Raw genomic sequence first — 20,873 nt, 5'->3', positions numbered from 1 at the left:
AAAACGTAAGAATATTGTATAGCAAAACTCCTGTAGACTGACATGGTAAAGTTTCAGTGTAATGTGCGGAATTGAACTTTAACTACGAGGGACATTCCAAAAGTAAGTTTTGTCATTTTTTTCACAGGGGAGCTGTATTACAAAGTGAGAAAACACATTGTCATAACAAAAGACAATTTTTCCTGAATTCACGACGGGAGGAGCGAGAGAAGAGGAGGGATGGCGCATGCACAGAGTGCCGAAGAAGAAAGATAAGCACGATAAGCAGCAGGCCGACGTGTCCGAGCTCATTCAAGTGCAAACCAGTATGGCAGAAAGACATGTGCTGGAAACGTGGTCACAAATGGAAGTGCATGCTGTAGTGCGGCATCACAGCCGATGATACATGGGTGTGCAACTTTGCCCCAGAGACCAAGTTCGTCTCAATGACATGGAAACATCCCAGAACACATTCGTCGTCTGGGATGGAAGAGATTGAATTACCCGGCCTACAGCCCCGATCTTGCCCCATCAGATTTCCACCTTTTTCCTGCGTTGAAATCAGCACTATCAGGACGTCACTTCGGAAGCAATGAAGAGGTGAAACAGGCTGTGAAGAACTTCCTTAAATCGCTGGGCACAGATTTTTACCAGGAGGGTTTCTTGAAATTGATTTCACGGTACGACAAATGTATCAATGTTGGAGGCGACTATGTGAAAAAATAGCCAAAAGACTGTATTTTGTTATGACATTGTATTCTTCTGTTTTTAATAAAGCTTCCTTGTGAAAAAAAATTACGAAACTTACTTTCGGAACGTCCCTTGTATACAGTGGAATCCACATTTTACGTTCCCTGGTTTTACATTTTCCATCAATATTAATTCAATTTTGATGGTGCGAATAAGGCAAAATGTTCCTTGATTTTACATTCTCCCGCATTTTAAGTTTTTTTTAGCTTGCTCCCCTGAAAAATGTAAAACCGAGGTTTCACCGTATTCATCAGGTGGCTGCAGTTACATAACTTATAATGTAGGGAAACTGTAAAATCAAGGAATAAAGAAAAAATTCTACAATAAATATTAGTGTAAAAATATAATACATTACTATTCCAGTCCATCAGTTTAGCTGTACAGAAGGCCTGCATTCATTTCAGTGTCGCCCAACAATCATGCACCACAACAGTAATAGGATAATGGAGGAAAATAATAATAGCTAAAATGAATTTTTAATACAGTAAGTTTTTGTATTTTTTTTGTCCACATTTATCACAAAGGCCAAACAAATTATGCTTTCCTTTTACTTTATTTTCACATGTCAATATCTTTCTCCTTATATCTTTTCAACTGTCAAATATCTTGACACACAGCACACACACTCGTACATACACATTCATCCTTAAATACTTAAAGTCAGAACATGAGAATGCAAGTCTTAACATGAGCCAAATACTCATGAGTCACTTGGTTCATTGTTGTACACATCCATAATCTTTTCCATTATTTCCCACACTTTATCCTTTGTAAGATCCTCACAAAATACCTGTAAGAAAAGAAACATAAGTAAATACTAATTACAAGAACATGGAAAGTATGAAGGAGAATATATGTTACTAAGTAATTTACCCAGTCTTAAACTTTAAGATTAATTTTCACATCGTTAGGGCAATTAAAAACTGATTGTCATCATCAGCTGTGCAGGGAGAACTAGGAGACACGACATCAAGTCGAAGTTTCAGACATCAGGAAAGTTGTACTTTCAAGTTATTCTTCACTTCTGTCCAGCCATAGCCCGCTACGATTCTTCCAGCCTCGGCACTCGACTAGCTCTCATGTTATTCCAAGAACTTACAATTTCTGCCGCATGGTGCTGATGTCTGACACATCTAAAGCAGGTGAACTTTATGACTGAAGGACTTACGATTTAAGTATTTAGGTCTTTCAAACATTTCTGTCATTGAGGAAGCAATGCATTTAAATACTATTGGAATGAAGAATCTGCAGATAACTTCACTTGCGTCTTCAGAATGATCATTATTCGTGGAACAGAACAACACTGTTTCAAACCCGGTAGTAGGTTCTATATTTTCTTGTAGGTTTAACTTCAAAAACACTCTGGGTAAGAGAGGCACAGCACTTCCAATGATTTTTTTTAAATGTCCACGAAACACCAATAAAGCAGGTCAATGGATAGTGCATCATTTGATTGTTGCCACTTTTATAAATTAGGTCCATATAAATGCCGAACTACAGAATGGGGTAGATATTTGTGCATTGCATTTGGAGCAAGACATGATTTCTATAACTTCTTTCATTACAAATTGAGGAGCATAAACAAGGGAAGATAGTTGTACTGATTTTTACAGAGAAGCTCAAAAGAAAGCTGAAAACAAATAAATGAAATTAAATAAAAATGTAACAAAGTGATTGATTTATGTTCTGAATAACAAAACGAAAATAGCTTATCCATGTACTAAATTGTTATGGCACATTAGCGTATCCAGCGGGGTAAGGAGGGGCATTCCCTGGAAAGCTAGTCGTGAAAAATGTAGTTTGGTTCATTGTTTTTTTACGTAAAAAGTAAAATTGTTACGTACCCAATAGGACCAAGTAATGTGAATAGTTTGCCAAAGACGAATAGAGATGGCAGCACCAGGCGTGCAAGGTTAAGAATTGGCATAATATATGTGAATAATTTTATAAATAAGAACAAAGCAAATTGGAAAGATGAAAAACAATAGAATATATTATAAGAAGACAAAGAATAAATATGAAAGAAGTAAATTAATATATATTTTATAAATCAAATCAATAATCACATGTAAGTTAATATGAAAATTAAGGAAGTCAAAGCACTGATACAAGTTTGTGTCTTTGAACAGATATTGCATCTGTATGATTGATTTACCATTCCTATAGGGGAAATTTTGTTTACATCAGTGGCGAGCACTTTTTGGTTGCGCGGTTTAACCATAGCACCTACTTGGATGCGCATGTCAATCGGCCGCACCAAGTATACACTCTGTTGTACCTAGTTAGTGGTGGCGCGTTCCAATTGCAGCCCCAAGGGAGGATATTAGTATTATTCCCAAAGCTTGGAGGAAAAAGTTGGAAAAGGATAAAGGAATTCGTAAAATAGTCAAAACCTAAATAAATTAAAAACCAGAGGGAAGTTCACAAAGAAGATAAGAAGGAAGTCCAGATCCAGACCGTCCATTAAGAAGGAAGTCCAGATCCAGACCGTCCATTGAGAAGGAAGTTCCTATCCAGGCCGTCCATCAAGAAGGAAGTCCCGATCCAGAACGTCCATTAAGAGGGAAGTCCAGATCCTCCATATTGAAGGAAGTCCAGATCCAGACTGTCCATTGAGAAGGAAGTCCCGATCCAGATCTGCCCATTACGAAGGAAGAATATTGAAATGAAAATTGACTGTAAACGAGAAAATTATAGAAGAATGTAGCTTATCATATAAAATTCTTACTCCATGTATCCTGTGTTTAAATAATATATTCGTTTAAACGTCTCCATTGGAAGGCATCCTGTCTGGTTTCGTTGTCTACAAAGAACCCTACCCTGTAGATAAGCTAGCTGAGTTTTAAGATTAAGGTTTATGAACCTTTGCACCAAATATAGGTAGCATAAATAAATGGCGACCAACTTTTGGGGCTAGAGAATTAGGAACCAGACAGCGAAGAGAGAAAGAATAATTGAAAATGGAGGAAAAGGATAAGGATGGAAATGAGAATGGAGAAGCTACAATGAAGGAAGACGGAGAAAAAAGGGAAACTTTCATTTGTTGTGGAGAGGAAGGAAACAAGGAAGAAATTATTTTCTGTGTCACATGTAAGGAAATGAAACATTGGACGTGCGAAGGAATAAGAAAGGAGAAATACATAGCAATAAGTAAAAGGGAAGAAGATTATACATGTAAGGAATGCAAGAAGGAAAAGCTAAAAGAAAAGCAGAAGAAAACAGAAGAAATAAACTTGATGGAAATGTTCCAAAAGCTGTCAATGCAGATAAGTGAAAATAACAGAGAACTGAAGAAGATTGAAGAAAGTAATAGGAAGGCGGAAGAGAACAACAGAGAAGTAAAAGAAAAGTTAGAAGAAAATAACAAGGAAGTGAAAGAAAAGTTAGAAGAAGTAAGAAATGAAAGCAAGAAAATGTACGAGAAAATAACCGAAACATGTGAAGAAAATAGAAGATCATTGGAAAAGAAGATAGAAGAAACAACATTGCTAATTGAAAACAAAAGCGTGGATATAAATAGGACGATCAAGGAAGAAGTTTCAAAACTTAGAGAGGAGAATATACACAAAACCGACAGAATGGAAAGAAAAATTGTTGAAAATAAATCGCAAATAGAAGCAGTATCTTCCAGAATAGCAGAAAACGAAGATAAGATAGAAGTAGCAGTTTCAAGAACAGAAGAAAATGACAGCAAGAGAGAAGTAGCCGTTTCCAGAATAGAAGTAAACGAAGACAAGATAGAAGAATCGAAGGTCCTGATAGAAGATAGAAGTTGGAAGATGAAAGAAGAAAGTTCCAATGACAAGTATGACAGCAAGATAGAAGAAGTAGCTATAAAATTACGAGAAGAAAACACTCAGGAACTTAAAGAGGTCAAAGAAGAGGAAGATGAGAAAATAGAAGAAGAAGAAAGAGGAATAGAAAGAGATGAAAAATTTAGTTGTCAATGTAATGATGAAGAGATCAATGTCGAAATGAAGATGAAAGAAGAAAGTTCCAGTGACGAGTCTCTGACGGAGGAAGAAAAGAAGCATACACATAACCGAAGATGTAAACAAAGAAGGAAGAAAAGTAAAATGAGATTTAGATATATTCACGTAAAGACATGGAAGAAGAAGAAGAGAAAGAAATTAAAAATAGAAAGGAACATGAAGAAAGTTAAGAATGTGCAAAGAAGGGTCGACATAGATCAAATGGATTTTGATGCTACTTTGCCAAAGAGAAGGAAGAAGAAGACGAGACGGAAAAAACAAGGAGAGCATGCATTTGATGAAGATGTAGAACATAAGAAGAAATCTTGGCAGAAACCAGATTGGAAGAAGAGAGAATTGAAAGTAATTTCTTTATTAGAAGAAAGTTGGAAGAGGAGGAAGAAGGATCTTGAGAAGAATAGAAAAAATAGAAGAAAGAGAAGAAAAAGGGGAAGAGAAAAAGAAAACAAGATATTGACAAACGACGAGTATTTGGAAGAATCGGAAGGGACAAATAAGACTGAATAGTGCAAAGGAAGGAGATTTTATGATTTACAGACTGGCAAGCGTACGTTTCTAAAATCATTAAAGTTCTATGAAGAAGTTCCAGTTCATCAGAAGAAAAATTCGTGGAATTATTGGTTTGGGCAACTATTTGAAAGAAGAAAATTTTAGTTCTTTAATGTTAGTTCCTGTAAAAAGATATTTATATGATAGCCATCGTTGGAGGAAAATCTATTCTGCAAGTGATATCTTAAGAAAGAATAATAAGTGCTAATTTATATCACCACTCCATCGAACAATGAGACTGATAGTGAAAGATCAAACCTGTAAAAGGAAAGATGCCAAAGAAAGTAATATGGAAAGTGGAAATCAACTTTTCAATGGTACGAACAGAAGAGAAAGAAGAGAACAGTTAGGCACAGAAGGAAGTTAATCATGAAGAAAACTCTCAGGAAAAGGAGAAGAAAATATGAAAGAAGATCGAATAGTATCAGTAAAACATATTCTTTCTAAGCTTAGAGGATTAACAGTCATCGTGTATTTAGAAAAGTGCAAATGAAACGGGTTGTAATCCCAGAAGTTAAAGAAGAATCGATTGTATCCCTAGAATGGGTTGTAATCACAGAAAATAAATATATCTAGATACATGCTGATATGAAATTAAGGCTGATGTGAAGAATTGTTGTAGCTGATAGAAACACTTAGATGGTCAACTTAGAGAAGAGAGAGAGTTCTTTGAAACGGAAAAATCTGAGCTAACTGATAATCTGTAGAGAGATTGCTAAAAGAAGAAAATGGTGAAATGAAAATTACTTTTTTGGCAGGACATTGTAAGGTAAAGACTATCTTGGAGAAGGTTAGACGAGCAGACTTGCAGGAGATGAACTATTGAAGAATTATATTTTGTAACTAGAAATAACTTAAGATGTCACGAATATTTCCGGAACGGTGAAAAGATATTTAGGAACGAAAATAGAAAGAAGAGATAAATCGAGAGATGAGGAAAAATGCTGCATGCCAGGAGATATAATTTCACAGTGAAAGTGAAAAGCAATGTAAGCAGTAGAAATGAAGGCCCATACGAAGTGATAAGTACTTTTAGAAATACAGTCCTTCTAAAGCACATAAAAACAGATGTAGAAAGGAGAGAGAATTTAGATAACATTAGAAGATATAATTGTACAGAAGAGAAGAAAGAAAGCGTCAAGAAGAAATAATAGACTTGTACATATATAATTTGAAAAAAAAAATGTATCTGCATATATATATATATATTACGACAATTTTTTTTTTATGGCCAACGGGGGGAATATTGTGTTACGTACCCAATAGGACCAAGTAATGTGAATAGTTTGCCAAAGACGAATAGAGATGGCAGCACCAGGCGTGCAAGGTTAAGAATTGGCATAATATATGTGAATAATTTTATAAATAAGAACAAAGCAAATTGGAAAGATGAAAAACAATAGAATATATTATAAGAAGACAAAGAATAAATATGAAAGAAGTAAATTAATATATATTTTATAAATCAAATCAATAATCACATGTAAGTTAATATGAAAATTAAGGAAGTCAAAGCACTGATCAAGTTTGTGTCTTTGAACAGATATTGCATCTGTATGATTGATTTACCATTCCTATAGGGGAAATTTTGTTTACATCAGTGGCGAGCGCGTTCTGATCGACGCCCCACAGCACTTTTTGGTTGCGCGGTTTAACCATAGCACCTACTTGGATGCGCATGTCAATCGGCCGCACCAAGTATACACTCTGTTGTACCTAGTTAGTGGTGGCGCGTTCCAATTGCAGCCCCAAGGGAGGATATTAGTATTATTCCCAAAGCTTGGAGGAAAAAGTTGGAAAAGGATAAAGGAATTCGTAAAATAGTCAAAACCTAAATAAATTAAAAACCAGAGGGAAGTTCACAAAGAAGATAAGAAGGAAGTCCAGATCCAGACCGTCCATTAAGAAGGAAGTCCAGATCCAGACCGTCCATTGAGAAGGAAGTTCCTATCCAGGCCATCCATCAAGAAGGAAGTCCCGATCCAGAACGTCCATTAAGAGGGAAGTCCAGATCCTCCATATTGAAGGAAGTCCAGATCCAGACTGTCCATTGAGAAGGAAGTCCCAATCCAGATCTGCCCATTACGAAGGAAGAATATTGAAATGAAAATTGACTGTAAACGAGAAAATTATAGAAGAATGTAGCTTATCATATAAAATTCTTACTCCATGTATCCTGTGTTTAAATAATATATTCGTTTAAACGTCTCCATTGGAAGGCATCCTGTCTGGTTTCGTTGTCTACAAAGAACCCTACCCTGTAGATAAGCTAGCTGAGTTTTAAGATTAAGGTTTATGAACCTTTGCACCAAATATAGGTAGCAAAATAAATGTTATTCCCTTTTCAAATAATTCAAAATAAAACATTTCCACAATATTGAATCGTGTTTGTCCCCCTCAACAAAAAAAAAGTGTTATTTGTCCTGCTGGAAAATAAATGTCCCCTCCCCCGGGAAAAGATAGCTTCCTTTGCATCAGGGTGATAAATCTCAGGGGCAGGGGGAATTCCCCCCACCAACGATCTTGTTCTGAAATTTCCACGTACCAAACTTCTGTGGGGAGAGTTTTTGTTCTAACAACAAATATAAACAATTAGTTTGGGAGCCGAATATACTTTACTCGAATAAGATCCAAAACATACACATAGTGAGCTTCATCTCTAAGGACACTGAACCCAGAAACCCAAGAACACAGAAATTAGTCCGACTTGTTATTTCCCTTTCGTCAGCTACCACAAAGTATAACTAACTAACTAACTGTCTAGCCTTCTTAAACCCGAAGGTTCATGGCTGCAGCAACACAGGCTTTCCATCAGTCCCTATCCTGAGCAAGATGTATATACTCTTTTCCATTCCTACCGATTTCCTTTAGGTCCATCTCAACGTTGTCCCTCCATCTTCGTCTTGGCATTCCTACAGGTCTCTTACCATCAGGTTTCCCAACAAGAATCCTGTAAACTCCTCTTTCCTCTCCCATTCGTGCCACATGGCCTGCCCACATAAGTCTTCTAGATTTAATCATTCTAATAATATCTGGACATGAATATATATTATGTAGTTCTAAATTATGTAACCTTCTCCACTCACCTGTCTCCTCATCCCTTTTAGGTCCAAATATTTTCATAAGGATCTTATTTTCAAATGCTCTCAATTTATGTTTCTCTTTCAATGTAAGGGACCAAGTTTCGTATCCATATAATAATACAGACAAAATTACTGTTTTGTATATTTTAACTTTTAGTTTCTTAGATATTAAATGAAAAGACAAAATGCTTTTTATTTCCTCTTTAATATCATTTTCATTTGTTAGTATTATTCCTAAGTACTTGAATTTGGAAACTGGTTCAAACGAGTTATCAATAATTAGATTTTGATTATTACCTAACACTTGGTTTCAGCCTGTAAGCATATATTTAGTTTTCTCTTTGCTAACTTCCAAACCTATCTCTTTAGCTGCTTTGAAAAATATTTTAGCATTATTCTTAAATAATGATAATAATAATAATGTGCATTGTTAAAATAGTTTTGATATTTCATGGGGTTACCGCATTTTCAGTTGAGAAAAAGAGGTGCACAGATTTATGTAGTACAGGAGCACAGAATACTAACGGAAGTGTTGGTACAATGTTGCCAGAGAAAGTTAGTAGATAGGTAACAAAAGTAAAATCATATCACCAGTGTTTACTGCATGGTGGGTGGGTGGTTTCGGGAAGAGGGGAAAGAGTTATTGGTAGGCTAGGTTGAGTCTGGGGGGGGGGGGTATAGTGGCATGCATGCCTGATATATAGGCCCTTTCCCATCACATGCGAAAAGACGTGTCTGTGTGGGAGGATAAAAGATGGATAATGGCAACACGGAAACAGTTGTTGAAGGTGGTATTATGGCTGTTGGTGTGGATGGCAACTGTGAAATCAGAGTTTTGGGTGGAGGAAGGGTGATTATTGATCCTTATGTTCAAGGGGGTGGAGGTTTTGCCCAGGTAGAAGTTGCTGCAGATTTGGCAGATGAGGGTGTAAATCAGGTTGGATGAGTGGCAGGTGCCCTTGGGGTGAAGGGTGAACTCACTTGTGACTGTGGGGAACAGGAGGGTGGGGGAGGTGATGAGTATTGTACAGGTTTTGCACCTGGGTTTGTTGCACCTGTGAGCTGGGATGAGTGGTGTGGAATGGGTGGGAGTGTTATGGACCAAGATGTTCTTGAGGTTGGAGGAAGGGGATGGAAGAAACCCTTAGGTTTATCCCAAAAGATATCCCTGGTGTCAGAATCACTGTGCAGGATGGGGAGGAGAGAGTGGAGGGTATGTCTGATTTTCGTAATGTGGGGGTGAATACATTGATCAGAGCTGGAGTATTGGTTTTTAGTTGTTTGGTGTGGTTGTGGGAAGTGGCTCTTGTGATTCATTTGTTGATGAGGGTGGAGGGAAAGCTATGGTTGGTTAGGGCTTGGTGCAGGTGTAGGTTGTAGTTTTGGCGGGATGAGGGGGATGAGTTGAGGCCTTGGCCTCCGAAAGCTAGGAAAAATGGAATGGCTTTTTTGGTGCGACAAACCGACCAACCACCCCCAGTATCTCCACTACTCCAGCTCACACCCCTACCACACCAAAAAAGTCATCCCATTTTTCTCTAGCTCTCAGAGGCCGATGCCTCAACTGATCCCCTTCACCAGACATTGAAAAAATTAGAATTTTCCCAGACTATCGCTGCATCTTCGGTGTAAGAAAAAAGACGGAACCGGAAGTTGGAGATCTGGCAGAGTTGCCAGGTCTCGATCGGAGAAGAAGTAGTGCGTAAAACGGAAAAAAACACTGTTCCATCACCAGGCTCGTCAAAACTGTGAGTGGGCAGGCAGGGTAGGATGGGCAGGATGGGTTGTGGGGTGGGGAAGTTACTGGGTGGCCTTGTTCAGGCCAGGGGGAGTGGTTGCACTCATGGCTGATATATAAGCCCTCTCCCATCTTTTGGGAACTGAGGTGTTGGCTGGTTGGGGTAAGAGATGAATGATGGAAGCAGTCCTTGAAAGGGATATTGTGGTGGTTGGTATGGACAACGACAGTGAAATCCAGGTTGTGGGTGGAGGTGAGGTATTTATTGATGCAGTGGTTGAGTGCAGTTGATGTTTCCCCCAGGGAAAAATCACCACAGATGTTGCAGGTGAGAATGTAGATTAAGTTTGAGGTGTGGCAGGTCCCTTTGGGTGGAGGGTAAATTTGCCAGTGGCCGTGTGCACCTGGAGGGTGTGAGAGGTAATAAGAATGGGACAGGTTTTGCACCTATGGCAGTAGCATTTATGGGCAGGGGGATGTTGGTTGTGTGGCGAGGGAGTGTTGTGGACCAGGATGTTTAGGAGGTTTGGGGGGGGGAGGCATTTGAAAATCACTCTGGGTTTGTTGGGAAATATGTTTTTTGTTTCAGGATCACTATCGAGAATGGGAAGAAGAGAGTGTAGTGTGTTTCTAATTTTGTTGAGGTGGGGATGATATTGGGTGATGAGAGCAGGTGGGTCGGTGGCAGCAGGTTTCTTGGTGGTAGTGGTGTGTGACAGCTCGCGATATTTGTTTGGTTACTAGGGTGGAGGGATATCCAATTGGCAAAACTGTACTCATTTCACACACAACAGACAGAGAGAGCCTTCGAAAATTTTCCTCGGTCTGTTTATCATAACTTCGTACACCCAAAATAATCCACGAGTCGCCACTGATCTGAACCACTATGTGCCTCCACTGTATGCACTGTAGGATATGAAAAGATTTATGGGTATGGTTATGCATTTAGATTTTCATTAGAAACATGAAATTTGAGATTACACACTATAAAGCTAATATTTGATGTTTTCAAAAATGGCAGATAAATTTTTCTACCACGATTTCTTACAAAATAATGCAAAACAAACTCTGAACACAAAATCTGGAGTTTATTTACCAACGTAACACTATCTACTAGGGATGGGACCGATTAATTGGTACTGTATCGGTATCGGCCGATACAGGCATTCGGTGTATTAGTTTATCGGTAAAATTACAGATTACACTGGGGAACAGTGAAATTGCGGCACAGTGTTTGAGAGCTAATTTAGGGCAATTTCATGCTGCTGAATAATGATATAATAATATATTTCCTGAATTGGCTCTAATTTATGAAATAAATGCAACTAAACCAAAATGGCGGAAACATAAGACATATATATAAATGAACTTCCAACAACCATTTAATATTTATTTTTGTGATTACAATCATTATTATAAAAATACATTTATATAGGCCTATGATCAAAATAATTAAGAAAATATGTACACAATGAAGTAACAAACTATGTGAAACGTTTTCTATACGATTTCCTGCTGTATTGCTTTTGAGGACAATCCCTCTGTAAGCTCCAACAGTAGTCGGCCATCACGTGGCGATCCCACCGTCCCTGGTACCTTTCTTCCATTATCCTTATATCCTGATGGAACCTTTCCCCCTGTTCTTCACTAAAATCACCAAGGTTCTCAGGGAATCTGTCAATGTGGCTATGTAGAAAATGTATCTTCACACTCATATTAGCTCCCAATTTCTAAAAATTTTTCAACATATTTCCAACTATATCGGGGTACACTTCTGCTCTGCGATTCCCCAAAAAGTTTTTGACGACGGACACAAAGCTCAGTCAGGCCTCAGATTCGATGTAAGACATGTAAGTTGTAAAATTGGCATCATTCATGAGTGTACGAATCTGTGGTGGTCCGTCAAAGATTCCTGCCTTCAATTTTTCAATACTTAGTCCTGGAAAAGTGTGGCATATATATTAGAAACAATCACCACTTGTATCTAAGGCCTTGACAAACTGTTTTATCAACCCAAGTTTAATATGCAGTGGCGGAAGGATGATTTTGTCCCTATCTATCAGCGGTTCATGAATGATATTAGCTTTTCCCACTAATATTTTCCCTTGGGGGCCAAACTTTTATCGTCCAATGCTTTTCTCTAGCACGACTATCCCACAAACATAGGAAACAGGGATACTTTATGTACCCACTTTGTTGTCCTAGTAAAAAAATCACCATCTTCAAATGCACACACACGAGCCACTTATGTTCAGCATATTCAATTTTTTTCTAAAACCATTTTTATGTTTTAGTATTCTTCCTTAAGGTTTGTTGAGTGTCCGATATATTGCCTAGCAATGCTTCATAAGTTGCCTAGCAACAATTTACAAATAAATAAATATGTTTATTATGGGAATTTCAGCCCATTATCAAATTTTGATATTACCGAGAAAAGCGTAGAGTAATTTTACCTCCTATATTTTCCATGGTGTTTATTTTTATAACTGGAGTCAATTCAACTGAACCAATCATACAATTGGCAATCACAGCTGTTTTGTGTGCTGAAACTGTTATTAAACTTTATGCCGCAAAATAAAATCTTTTTTTTGTTCCCCAGTGTTATTTTACCGATCTGATATATCGATTATTATCTGATAATTTAGTGCAAAATTCTGCCATTTTGTTGTAATTTTTATGGATAATAATGCCCTACTTTCTAAAAAAGTAAATGTATAAATATGCAATTTATCTTGCACTGCAGTCACCTTGAAACACACATTTATTAAAGAGGTCAGTGAACCTTTCAGGTTCTTCAAGTACCATTTCTAATTTTATATCGGATCGGTAGAATATCGGTTATCGATATCAGTAAATTTTATATCGGTACTTTATCGGTATTGGACAAAATTTCATACCGACCCATCCCTACTATCCACAGTTAGAATTAGCTTTCAGAGGAATGTTGATTGATTTTGTTGCAAAATTTGAGATAGAAGCATGAACTTCTTTGCATAGGAATAAACTTTAATAATATTCCAATAATTTCATAATGCTTTTAGAATACAATTTTTAATATTTTGTATGAGTACTGTATGCTAGAAATTATTCACTACTTTAGCATTGAAACGCCATATTTATATACTGCTTTTGATTCCGAAATGTGCTCAGTTCCTGTACTGAAACCTTGATCATGTTTTTACCATAATGTGTGGCCCTACTTCATGACAAAAGTTAACCTTTAGAATTGAAATATTAGCACTTACTGAATGCCATTCGAAATTCTCGATTTCATCAATTTCTGGCATCTGAGCTCCATAGCACTGAATTGCTAAGTTTATGCAGGCAACTGCAATATGCTGCGGCTTGTAGTCTAGGATGGCACTGTCATGATGGAAATCCTAAAAAAAAAACAAGGAATAAAAAAAGAGAGTTAATGTTTTGTCTACAACAACATGATACAGAATCTACTTGTGCAATATATAATCCTGCGATACATCAATGTAATGTTTGGAAGTCTGACTAATACAAATCAGAAAGAAGGTTATGGGCATGTGAACCCACAAATAAGTCTGGATTTCCAAAGCAGTACAGAAAAAGATAGAGCATAATTCACGGTACATGCCAACATTTCTGCACATGTAGTAATATTCACTTTTGACACATATCTGTATTTACCTCTTCCTTTGAATTTAACACTATTTAATTTTTAACATTATTTAAAACTTGTCCATCCACTAACTAACTAACTAACTTTCTAGCCTTCTTAAACCCGAAGGTTCATGGCTGCAGCAACACAGGCCTTCCATCTGTCCATATCTTGAGCAAGATCTATATACTCTTTCCCATCCCTACCGATTTCCTTTAGGTCGATCTCAAAGTTGTCCCTCCATCCTCGTCTTGGCATTCCTACAGGTCTCTTACCATCAGGTTTCCCAACAAGAATCCTGTAAACTCCTTGTAGTGACAGCCACTGTGGTGTAGCAAAAGCCACTGACTTTTGCTGCCACCTAACGGGGGGAGAAGGAACTCCTTCCGCCTCAACAGACGCGAGGTAACTGACCCCTGGAAGCAGGGGTGAAAGACACAGGACACAAAAAAGACAGTGAGACTCGAGGCATCGCGGACACAACGACGAGAGCGGCCTCCTTCTGTATTACTGAGTGTTTGTGGTGTAACAGTGCCTGTAAGTTGTAATCATCCAGAATAAACCAGAAGGTAAGATAACATTCTTTCATTTGGTGATTCTACCCCAAACTGGTGACCCCGACGTGATCTTTTTTGGGGCCGTGAATTGTGATTGCCCCCTTTGTGTACCATACCGGCAGGATCGAACAACGTGCATGCTAGACGACGTGACCAATCCCTCTTTGTTTGTTCTGGATGCACCAACTACACCGCGATGACAAGAGGCACTTCAAGCGCAGCTCGACCAACTCAGACAGCAAGCACTTCAACCGAGGACTTCGCAACAGGACTCCGTACATTGAGTGAGTGTGAACCCGACGACATGGAATTGTGGTTCTCCCAACTGAAGTCCCAGTTCACCATCACCCACATCAGTCGGGAAGAGACAAAGTTCGCATATGTGGTGGGACAGTTAGAAGGTCGGTACGCATTCGAAGTGAGAGACATTATACGTACACCACCGGCGACCAACCCTTACACCCGGCTGCAGACGGAACTCACGCGGAGATTTTCACGGCCTGAAACTCAACGATTGTGACAGATCCTGATGGAAGAAGAAATGGGCAGCCACAAACCGTCCCAGCTCCTACGCCACCTCCAGTCACTCGCAAGCACCACTCCCATGTGTGATGACTTGCTGTGTACATTGTGGCTCCAACGCATGCCCGCTCAAGTTCAAGCGATTCTGCAGGTGCAGTCTTCAGAACTTCCGCTGTACCAACTTGCCATGCTCGCGGACCGCATCGTGGAGGTGAGCCCCCCCCATGCTCACCCCCGTGACAAGCAACATCACCGCACAGTCTGTTTTGCCCAACCTGCCGGCTATCTGCACGACCGCGATGCCACTCGCACCCGCCTCCGAAATGGTTCGGCTTCTCCAGCATGTCGAGGAGCTATCTCGCCAAGTTGCATCCCTGCAAAGCGACTTTCACGCCTACCGCGGCCGCTCACAATCGCGTGATCGTACCAGCCTGCGCCGCTACGGCCGCAAATCGCCGTCAAGAGGAAGAGATGAGGGAATATGCTGGTATCACCACCGCTTCGGCAACCAGGCTCAGAGGTGCAACGACCCATGCACGTACGCGCCCGCGACAACAAACACCAACGGCAGCTGCGGCAAACGGCTTGCCGGCCTGGTGGAAGCTGCCTCTACGTGACCGACCGCTATAGTCACCACCGCTTTCTTGTCGACACAGGCTCGGATATTTGTTGTTTCCCGAGACGTTTGCTCCCGGACCGACGCCATCCGACTGACTACGTGCTCAGTGCCGCAAATGACTCGACAAAAGACATACGGAATCCTGCCCCTCTGCCTCAAACTCTGCCTGCGTCGCGAGTTTTCCTGGTGTTTCGTCGTTTCCATGCACATCATCGGATCGAACTTCCTGGACCACTTCGAGCTGCTACCGGATTGTCGCAACAAGCTCCTGCTCAATGGACGGACGGGACTCTCGGCTCCCTGCCAGCCAACGAACACCACGCAACCCAGCATCAAGGCCTTGTCGGACGATTCTCCATACAGCAACGTCCTAGCCGATTTCCAAAATGCTCACGCATCCCGCCGGCATGCCGCGAGAAGTGCATCACTCCACGGTGCACTACATCCGGACCAAGCAACACCGCAAGCACCTCCGCGTCCTCTCTGGACGTATCTCGGACCACGGCATCCTGATTAACATCCAGAAGTGTGTGATTGGGACCCCATCCGTCACGTTCCTTGGGTACGAAGTCTCCGCCGCAGGCACACAACCATTTCCCGACCGCACCACCCTTTGTGGATCCCAGCCATTCCCATGGACGCCGGACCTAGAACAAGCTTTCGAGGCCTGCAAGACCAGCCTTGCCAACGCCACACTCCTGGCCCATCTGCATCCCGAAGCCCCGCTGGAACTTTTCACCGATGCTTCCGCCACCTCCATCGATGCATGCCTGCAAAAGTTCGCCAATGGGTTGTGGCAACCCCTCGCCTTTTTCTCCCAGAAACTCACCACCAAGCAGACTGAGTGGCCACCGTACTACCACGAACTTCTCGCAGTCTACGCAGCCGTTCAGCACTTTTGTCACATCCTGGAAGCGAAACACTGCACCATATACGTGAATCACAAGCCCATCACCTACACCTTCCAGCAGTGGCGTGACAAACTACCTCTAGTACAACTCAACCAACTTTCCTTCATCGCTCAGTTCACCGTGGACATCCGCTACATTGAAGGCACCTCGAACATGGTGGCGGACGCGTTATCACGAGTCACCTCCCCCGATCTGAGCTCCTTCGCCTCCGCCCAAGAAGAGGACAATGAGCTCCGTGAGCTCCTGAACAGCAATTGCAATCTCCACCTCCAGCTCATGGACATACCTGGCACCGAAGTCAAGCTCTACTGCGACACCTCCACCGTGAAACCCCGGATGTATGTACCCGCCGTGCACTGCCACCGCATTTTTGATGCCTTGCACGGCCTCAGTCATCCCGGTACCCGAGCATCCGGGTGCCTAATCGCGTTGCATTTCATCTGACCCAGAGTCCAGTAAGACTGTTGCGCTTGGGCCTGATCGTGCCAAGACTGCCAGCGCACCAAAGTTTCCCCGACACGTGCATGCACCATTGGGCAATTTCGTTCCTCCATCTGCAAGGTTTCAGCACGTGCATATCGATCTGATCGGGCCTCTCCCTACAAGTATTGCCTGACAGCCGTGGACCGTTTCACCCGTTGGCCCCGTTGGAACACATCACCACGGCGGACGTCGCGACGGCCTTCACATCGTGCTGGATCTTGCGATTCGGTTCCCCCGCCCGCATCACCACAGATCAAGGGTGGCAATTTGAATCTGAACTCTTCCGCGGACTAGGACGGACCATCGGCTCCGAGCTCCATCGCACCACCAGCTACCACCGATGTGTCAACGGCATGGTCGAGCACTTTCACCGCCACCTCAAGGCAGCACTCATGTGCCACCCTGGCTCCACCTGGATAGAAGCCCTGCCCCTCATGCTCCTTGGGATTTGCTCAGCCATCAAAGATGACCTCGCAGCATCGCCTGCCGAACTGGTGTACGGCAAACCTCTCCGACTCCCAGGAGAGCTCATCGTGCCACCAACAGCCACCCGGATGGAAGACCCTTCCAACCTTCTTTCCAGACTTCGGCAACACATGACTCGCCTGCGACCACAATCTGGTTCCCGTCACAATCAACCCAGCACCTTCGTCTTCAAGGACCTGGCAACCTGCAACCACATCTTTCTCCGTGACGACTCCGTACGAGGCAGCCTCCAACCACCGTATTCCGGACCACACCAAGTTCTAAGCAAAAACGGCAAGACTTTGACTCTGCATCTCAACGGTCGTGAGACCCGCGTCAGCATTGACCGGGACAAAACAGCCTACACCTGGACGGAGGACGACCCACCAACCAAAGATCACTCAGACACCAACGCACCCCCCCCCCCCCCCACCAACCAACCACCATCGGTGCAACCTCAAGAGAGTCCGTCACCAAAAGGTGACTACGTCACCCGTTCCAGTCGATGCATCACGTTTCGCCTCCCACACAAGGTGTAACCCTTTCTCTCCGTGGGGGGCTGGTGTAGCTACAGCCAATGTGGTGTGGCGAAAGCCACTCACTTTTTCTGCTACCTAACGGGGGGAGAAGGAACTCCTTACGCCTCAACAGACGCGAGATGATTGACCCCTGGAAGCAGGGGTGAAAGACACTGGACACAAAAAAGACAGTGAGACTCGAGGCATCGCGGACACAACGACGAGAGCGGCCTCCTTCTGTATTACTGAGTGTTTGTGGTGTAACAGTGCCTGTAAGTAGTGATCATCCAGAATAAACCAGGAGGTAAGATAACATTCTTTCATTTGGTGATTCTACTCCAAATCCTCTTTCCTCTCCCATTCATGCCACATGGCCTGCCCACCTAAAATGATTCTTGATTTAATTATTCTAATAATACCTGGACATGAATACAAATTATGCAGTTCTAAATTATGTAACCTTCTCCACTCACCTGTCTCCTCATCCCTTTTAGGTCCAAATATTTTAATAAGGATCTTATTTTCAAATACTATTAATTTATGTTCCTCCTTCAATGTAAGGGACCAAGTTTCACACCCATATAATACAATAGGCAAAATTAATGTTTTGTATATTTTAACTTTTAGTTTCCTAGATATTAAACAAGAAGACAAAAGTTTATGAAGAGAAAAGTAACATATATTTCCTGAATTAAGCCTACTTTTTATTTCCTCTTCAATGTAATTTTCATTTGTTAATAATACTCCTAAGTATTTGAATTTGGAGACTGGTTCAAACGAGTTGTTATCAATAATTAGATTTTGATTATTACCTAACACTTGGTTTCGGCCTGAAAGCATATATTTAGTTTTCTCTTTGTTAACTTCCAAACCAATCTCTTTAGCAGTTTTGAAAAATAGTTTAGCATTATTCTTAATTGTATTTATATCATCCCATAATAAGTCTACATCATCTGCATATGCTAACGAATGAGTCACACCATTTACATTTAGCCCTTCTTTAGTTTCTTTTACCTTCCTAACAGCATATTCTAAGGCAAAATTAAAGAACAATGGAGTTAATGCATCTCATTTTTTAACCCATCATGAATTGTAAATTTGTCAGACACATTATTACCCACACGAATTTTACTTTCTGTTTCACTGGTGCATACTTTTATCATATTAACAAGCTTCTTAGATATTCCAAATTCTACTAATATATTATATAATTTATCTCTTTTGATCGAATCATATGCTTTTTTGAAATCAATGAATAGCTGATGGGCATTTTGATTATACTATTCCCACTTTTTTTCAAGTGTCTGTCTGATGTGAAAAATTTGATCTGTAGTTGATCTGTTACGTTTAAATCCACAGTGATAATCACCTATAATTTCATTAGCATATAGGGTTAGTCTTATTAAAAGAATGTTAGATAATATTTTATATGTTGTTGAGAGTAGAGAAATTCCACGGTAATTATTGCAGTTCATTTTATCACCTTTTGTAAACACAGGAACAATTATGGATTCTTTTCACTGTTGAGGAATTTCTTCTTTATTCCATATTAAACAAATTAATTTATGAATTTGACATATTAACAAATTCCCAGCATATTTAATTAACTCGGCTGGTATTAAATCAATGCCAGGTGCTTTGTTATTCTTTAGCCTTTTAATAGCACCTTTAACTTCAGTCAAGTAAGGTTCTGGAACTACAGGTTCTGCTGTGTGTGCTTCATTTACTTCTGACTTATCTCCTACATTAACATTAGAATTGAGTAAGCATTATTTTCATAATGCAGATATTAAATTTGTTGTAAATAAAATTACATTCTGCAACTTGCATACATATCATTTTGTTTACATTAGGGATGGACTCATATGGAATTGTTGCTGGTCTGAGTGCTCTTAGGCACTGCACCGATTTCAATAAAAACCTTTCACCATAATAGAAAGGAAGAGAGAGAAGCTGAAGGCTGACCATCTGCACAATTGCTATTCTTTATCGGGAAGCATCAGTTCAAATCAACAATACCTTGAATCTAAAGATATCAGTTTGGTGGTTACATGGAGAGAGGTAGTTCATTCTAATCATCTTACAGTTCATTTTTCCATGCATTTTTGTTCACAATTAATTTCACCACCAGGCAGGTGGCAAAATCGCCCGCAAACAAAAATGCATGGAAAAATGAACTAACTGTAAGTTGATTAGAATAAACTAACTCAACAATACGAGCCAATACTTCTCCAAAATGAAATATAAGTTTCCTTAATCTTTTACCAAAATTATGTGTGGAATTTTCCAATTAAATTACAGCTGGTTCATTAGTCTGATTTTGTAATATGTGAATTTAAGAATATTTGTAAGGAACCCTCTGGTAGCTTGCCAAGATATAGGTGAAATACAACACCTATACAGTCTTATCATTTATATCTATACTCAACAATTTTAGCTTTTCACAGCATTTAAATATCATGATCGGCAGGAATTAGTAAGAATATCAGCAACAAACACTGCTACCTTTAATGTATTGGTGGAGGGGGGTGCTGGATATTACACCAATATCTTAAACTCCACTAATGATGCCCATGGTCAGCACTGGCATCTGAATAGTTTCAAAGACCTTATTTCTAAATTACTGGTAGTGGTAGCAAACCGTAAACATCCATGAAAAGAATCAGATCTATTACTATTCATTCAACAACTTCAATCACACAGGTTCCTATTTCTACGTTCAATGGAAGAAACAGAAGAAAAGAAAGGCCAAATGGAAAAATTAGAAGTACATGCAAGTATTAGGAATCATTTATCATCCTGCACACATTCCAGGGGTTGCAAAACGCAACTAGAACTTTTGGTTTTGCACCAGTCTAGATTTTTCAAGTGACCACATTTTACAAATACACAATTGCTGCATTTGACAGGAAGAATGTTTTCCAACGTGGTTCTAATACAGCTTTGTAAATCTAGCAATACCATGGAAAATTAAACATTCAAGTTCCCATGCGAAAGTATTTCACATCCGATTCAAGGATGAGTGCCAGATGTGAATAACACCAAACTCAGCAAGTGATGTACATTGTTTTGAGCCCTT

At 40.3% G+C, this 20,873-nt stretch overlaps 1 protein-coding gene across 4 annotated transcripts in view; it reads right to left on the bottom strand.

Annotated features, from left to right (window-relative positions):
* Positions 1-1,200: 1,200 nt before the first annotated feature.
* The window catches only part of koko (cyclin Q), a 37,489-nt gene continuing 17,816 nt past the window's right edge, over positions 1,201-20,873 (bottom strand). For all 4 annotated transcript variants that reach the window (XM_083141285.1, XM_083141356.1, XM_083141215.1 and 1 more), the window contains exons 6-7: positions 13,337-13,471; positions 1,201-1,519 (exon numbers count right to left, since the gene is read on the bottom strand). In XM_083141285.1, coding sequence (XP_082997411.1) covers positions 1,430-1,519; positions 13,337-13,471 — 225 coding nt within the window. In that variant the 3' untranslated portion in view covers positions 1,201-1,429. The remainder of the gene's footprint in view (positions 1,520-13,336; positions 13,472-20,873) is intronic.

The sequence above is a fragment of the Lepisma saccharinum genome, chromosome 1 (genome assembly GCF_977018435.1).
Source record: "Lepisma saccharinum chromosome 1, izLepSacc3.1, whole genome shotgun sequence".
Taxonomy (NCBI): Eukaryota; Metazoa; Arthropoda; class Insecta; order Zygentoma; family Lepismatidae; genus Lepisma; species Lepisma saccharinum.
Note: the sequence above shows the minus strand (reverse complement) of the source record. Positions and strands in the feature narration are given on the sequence as shown.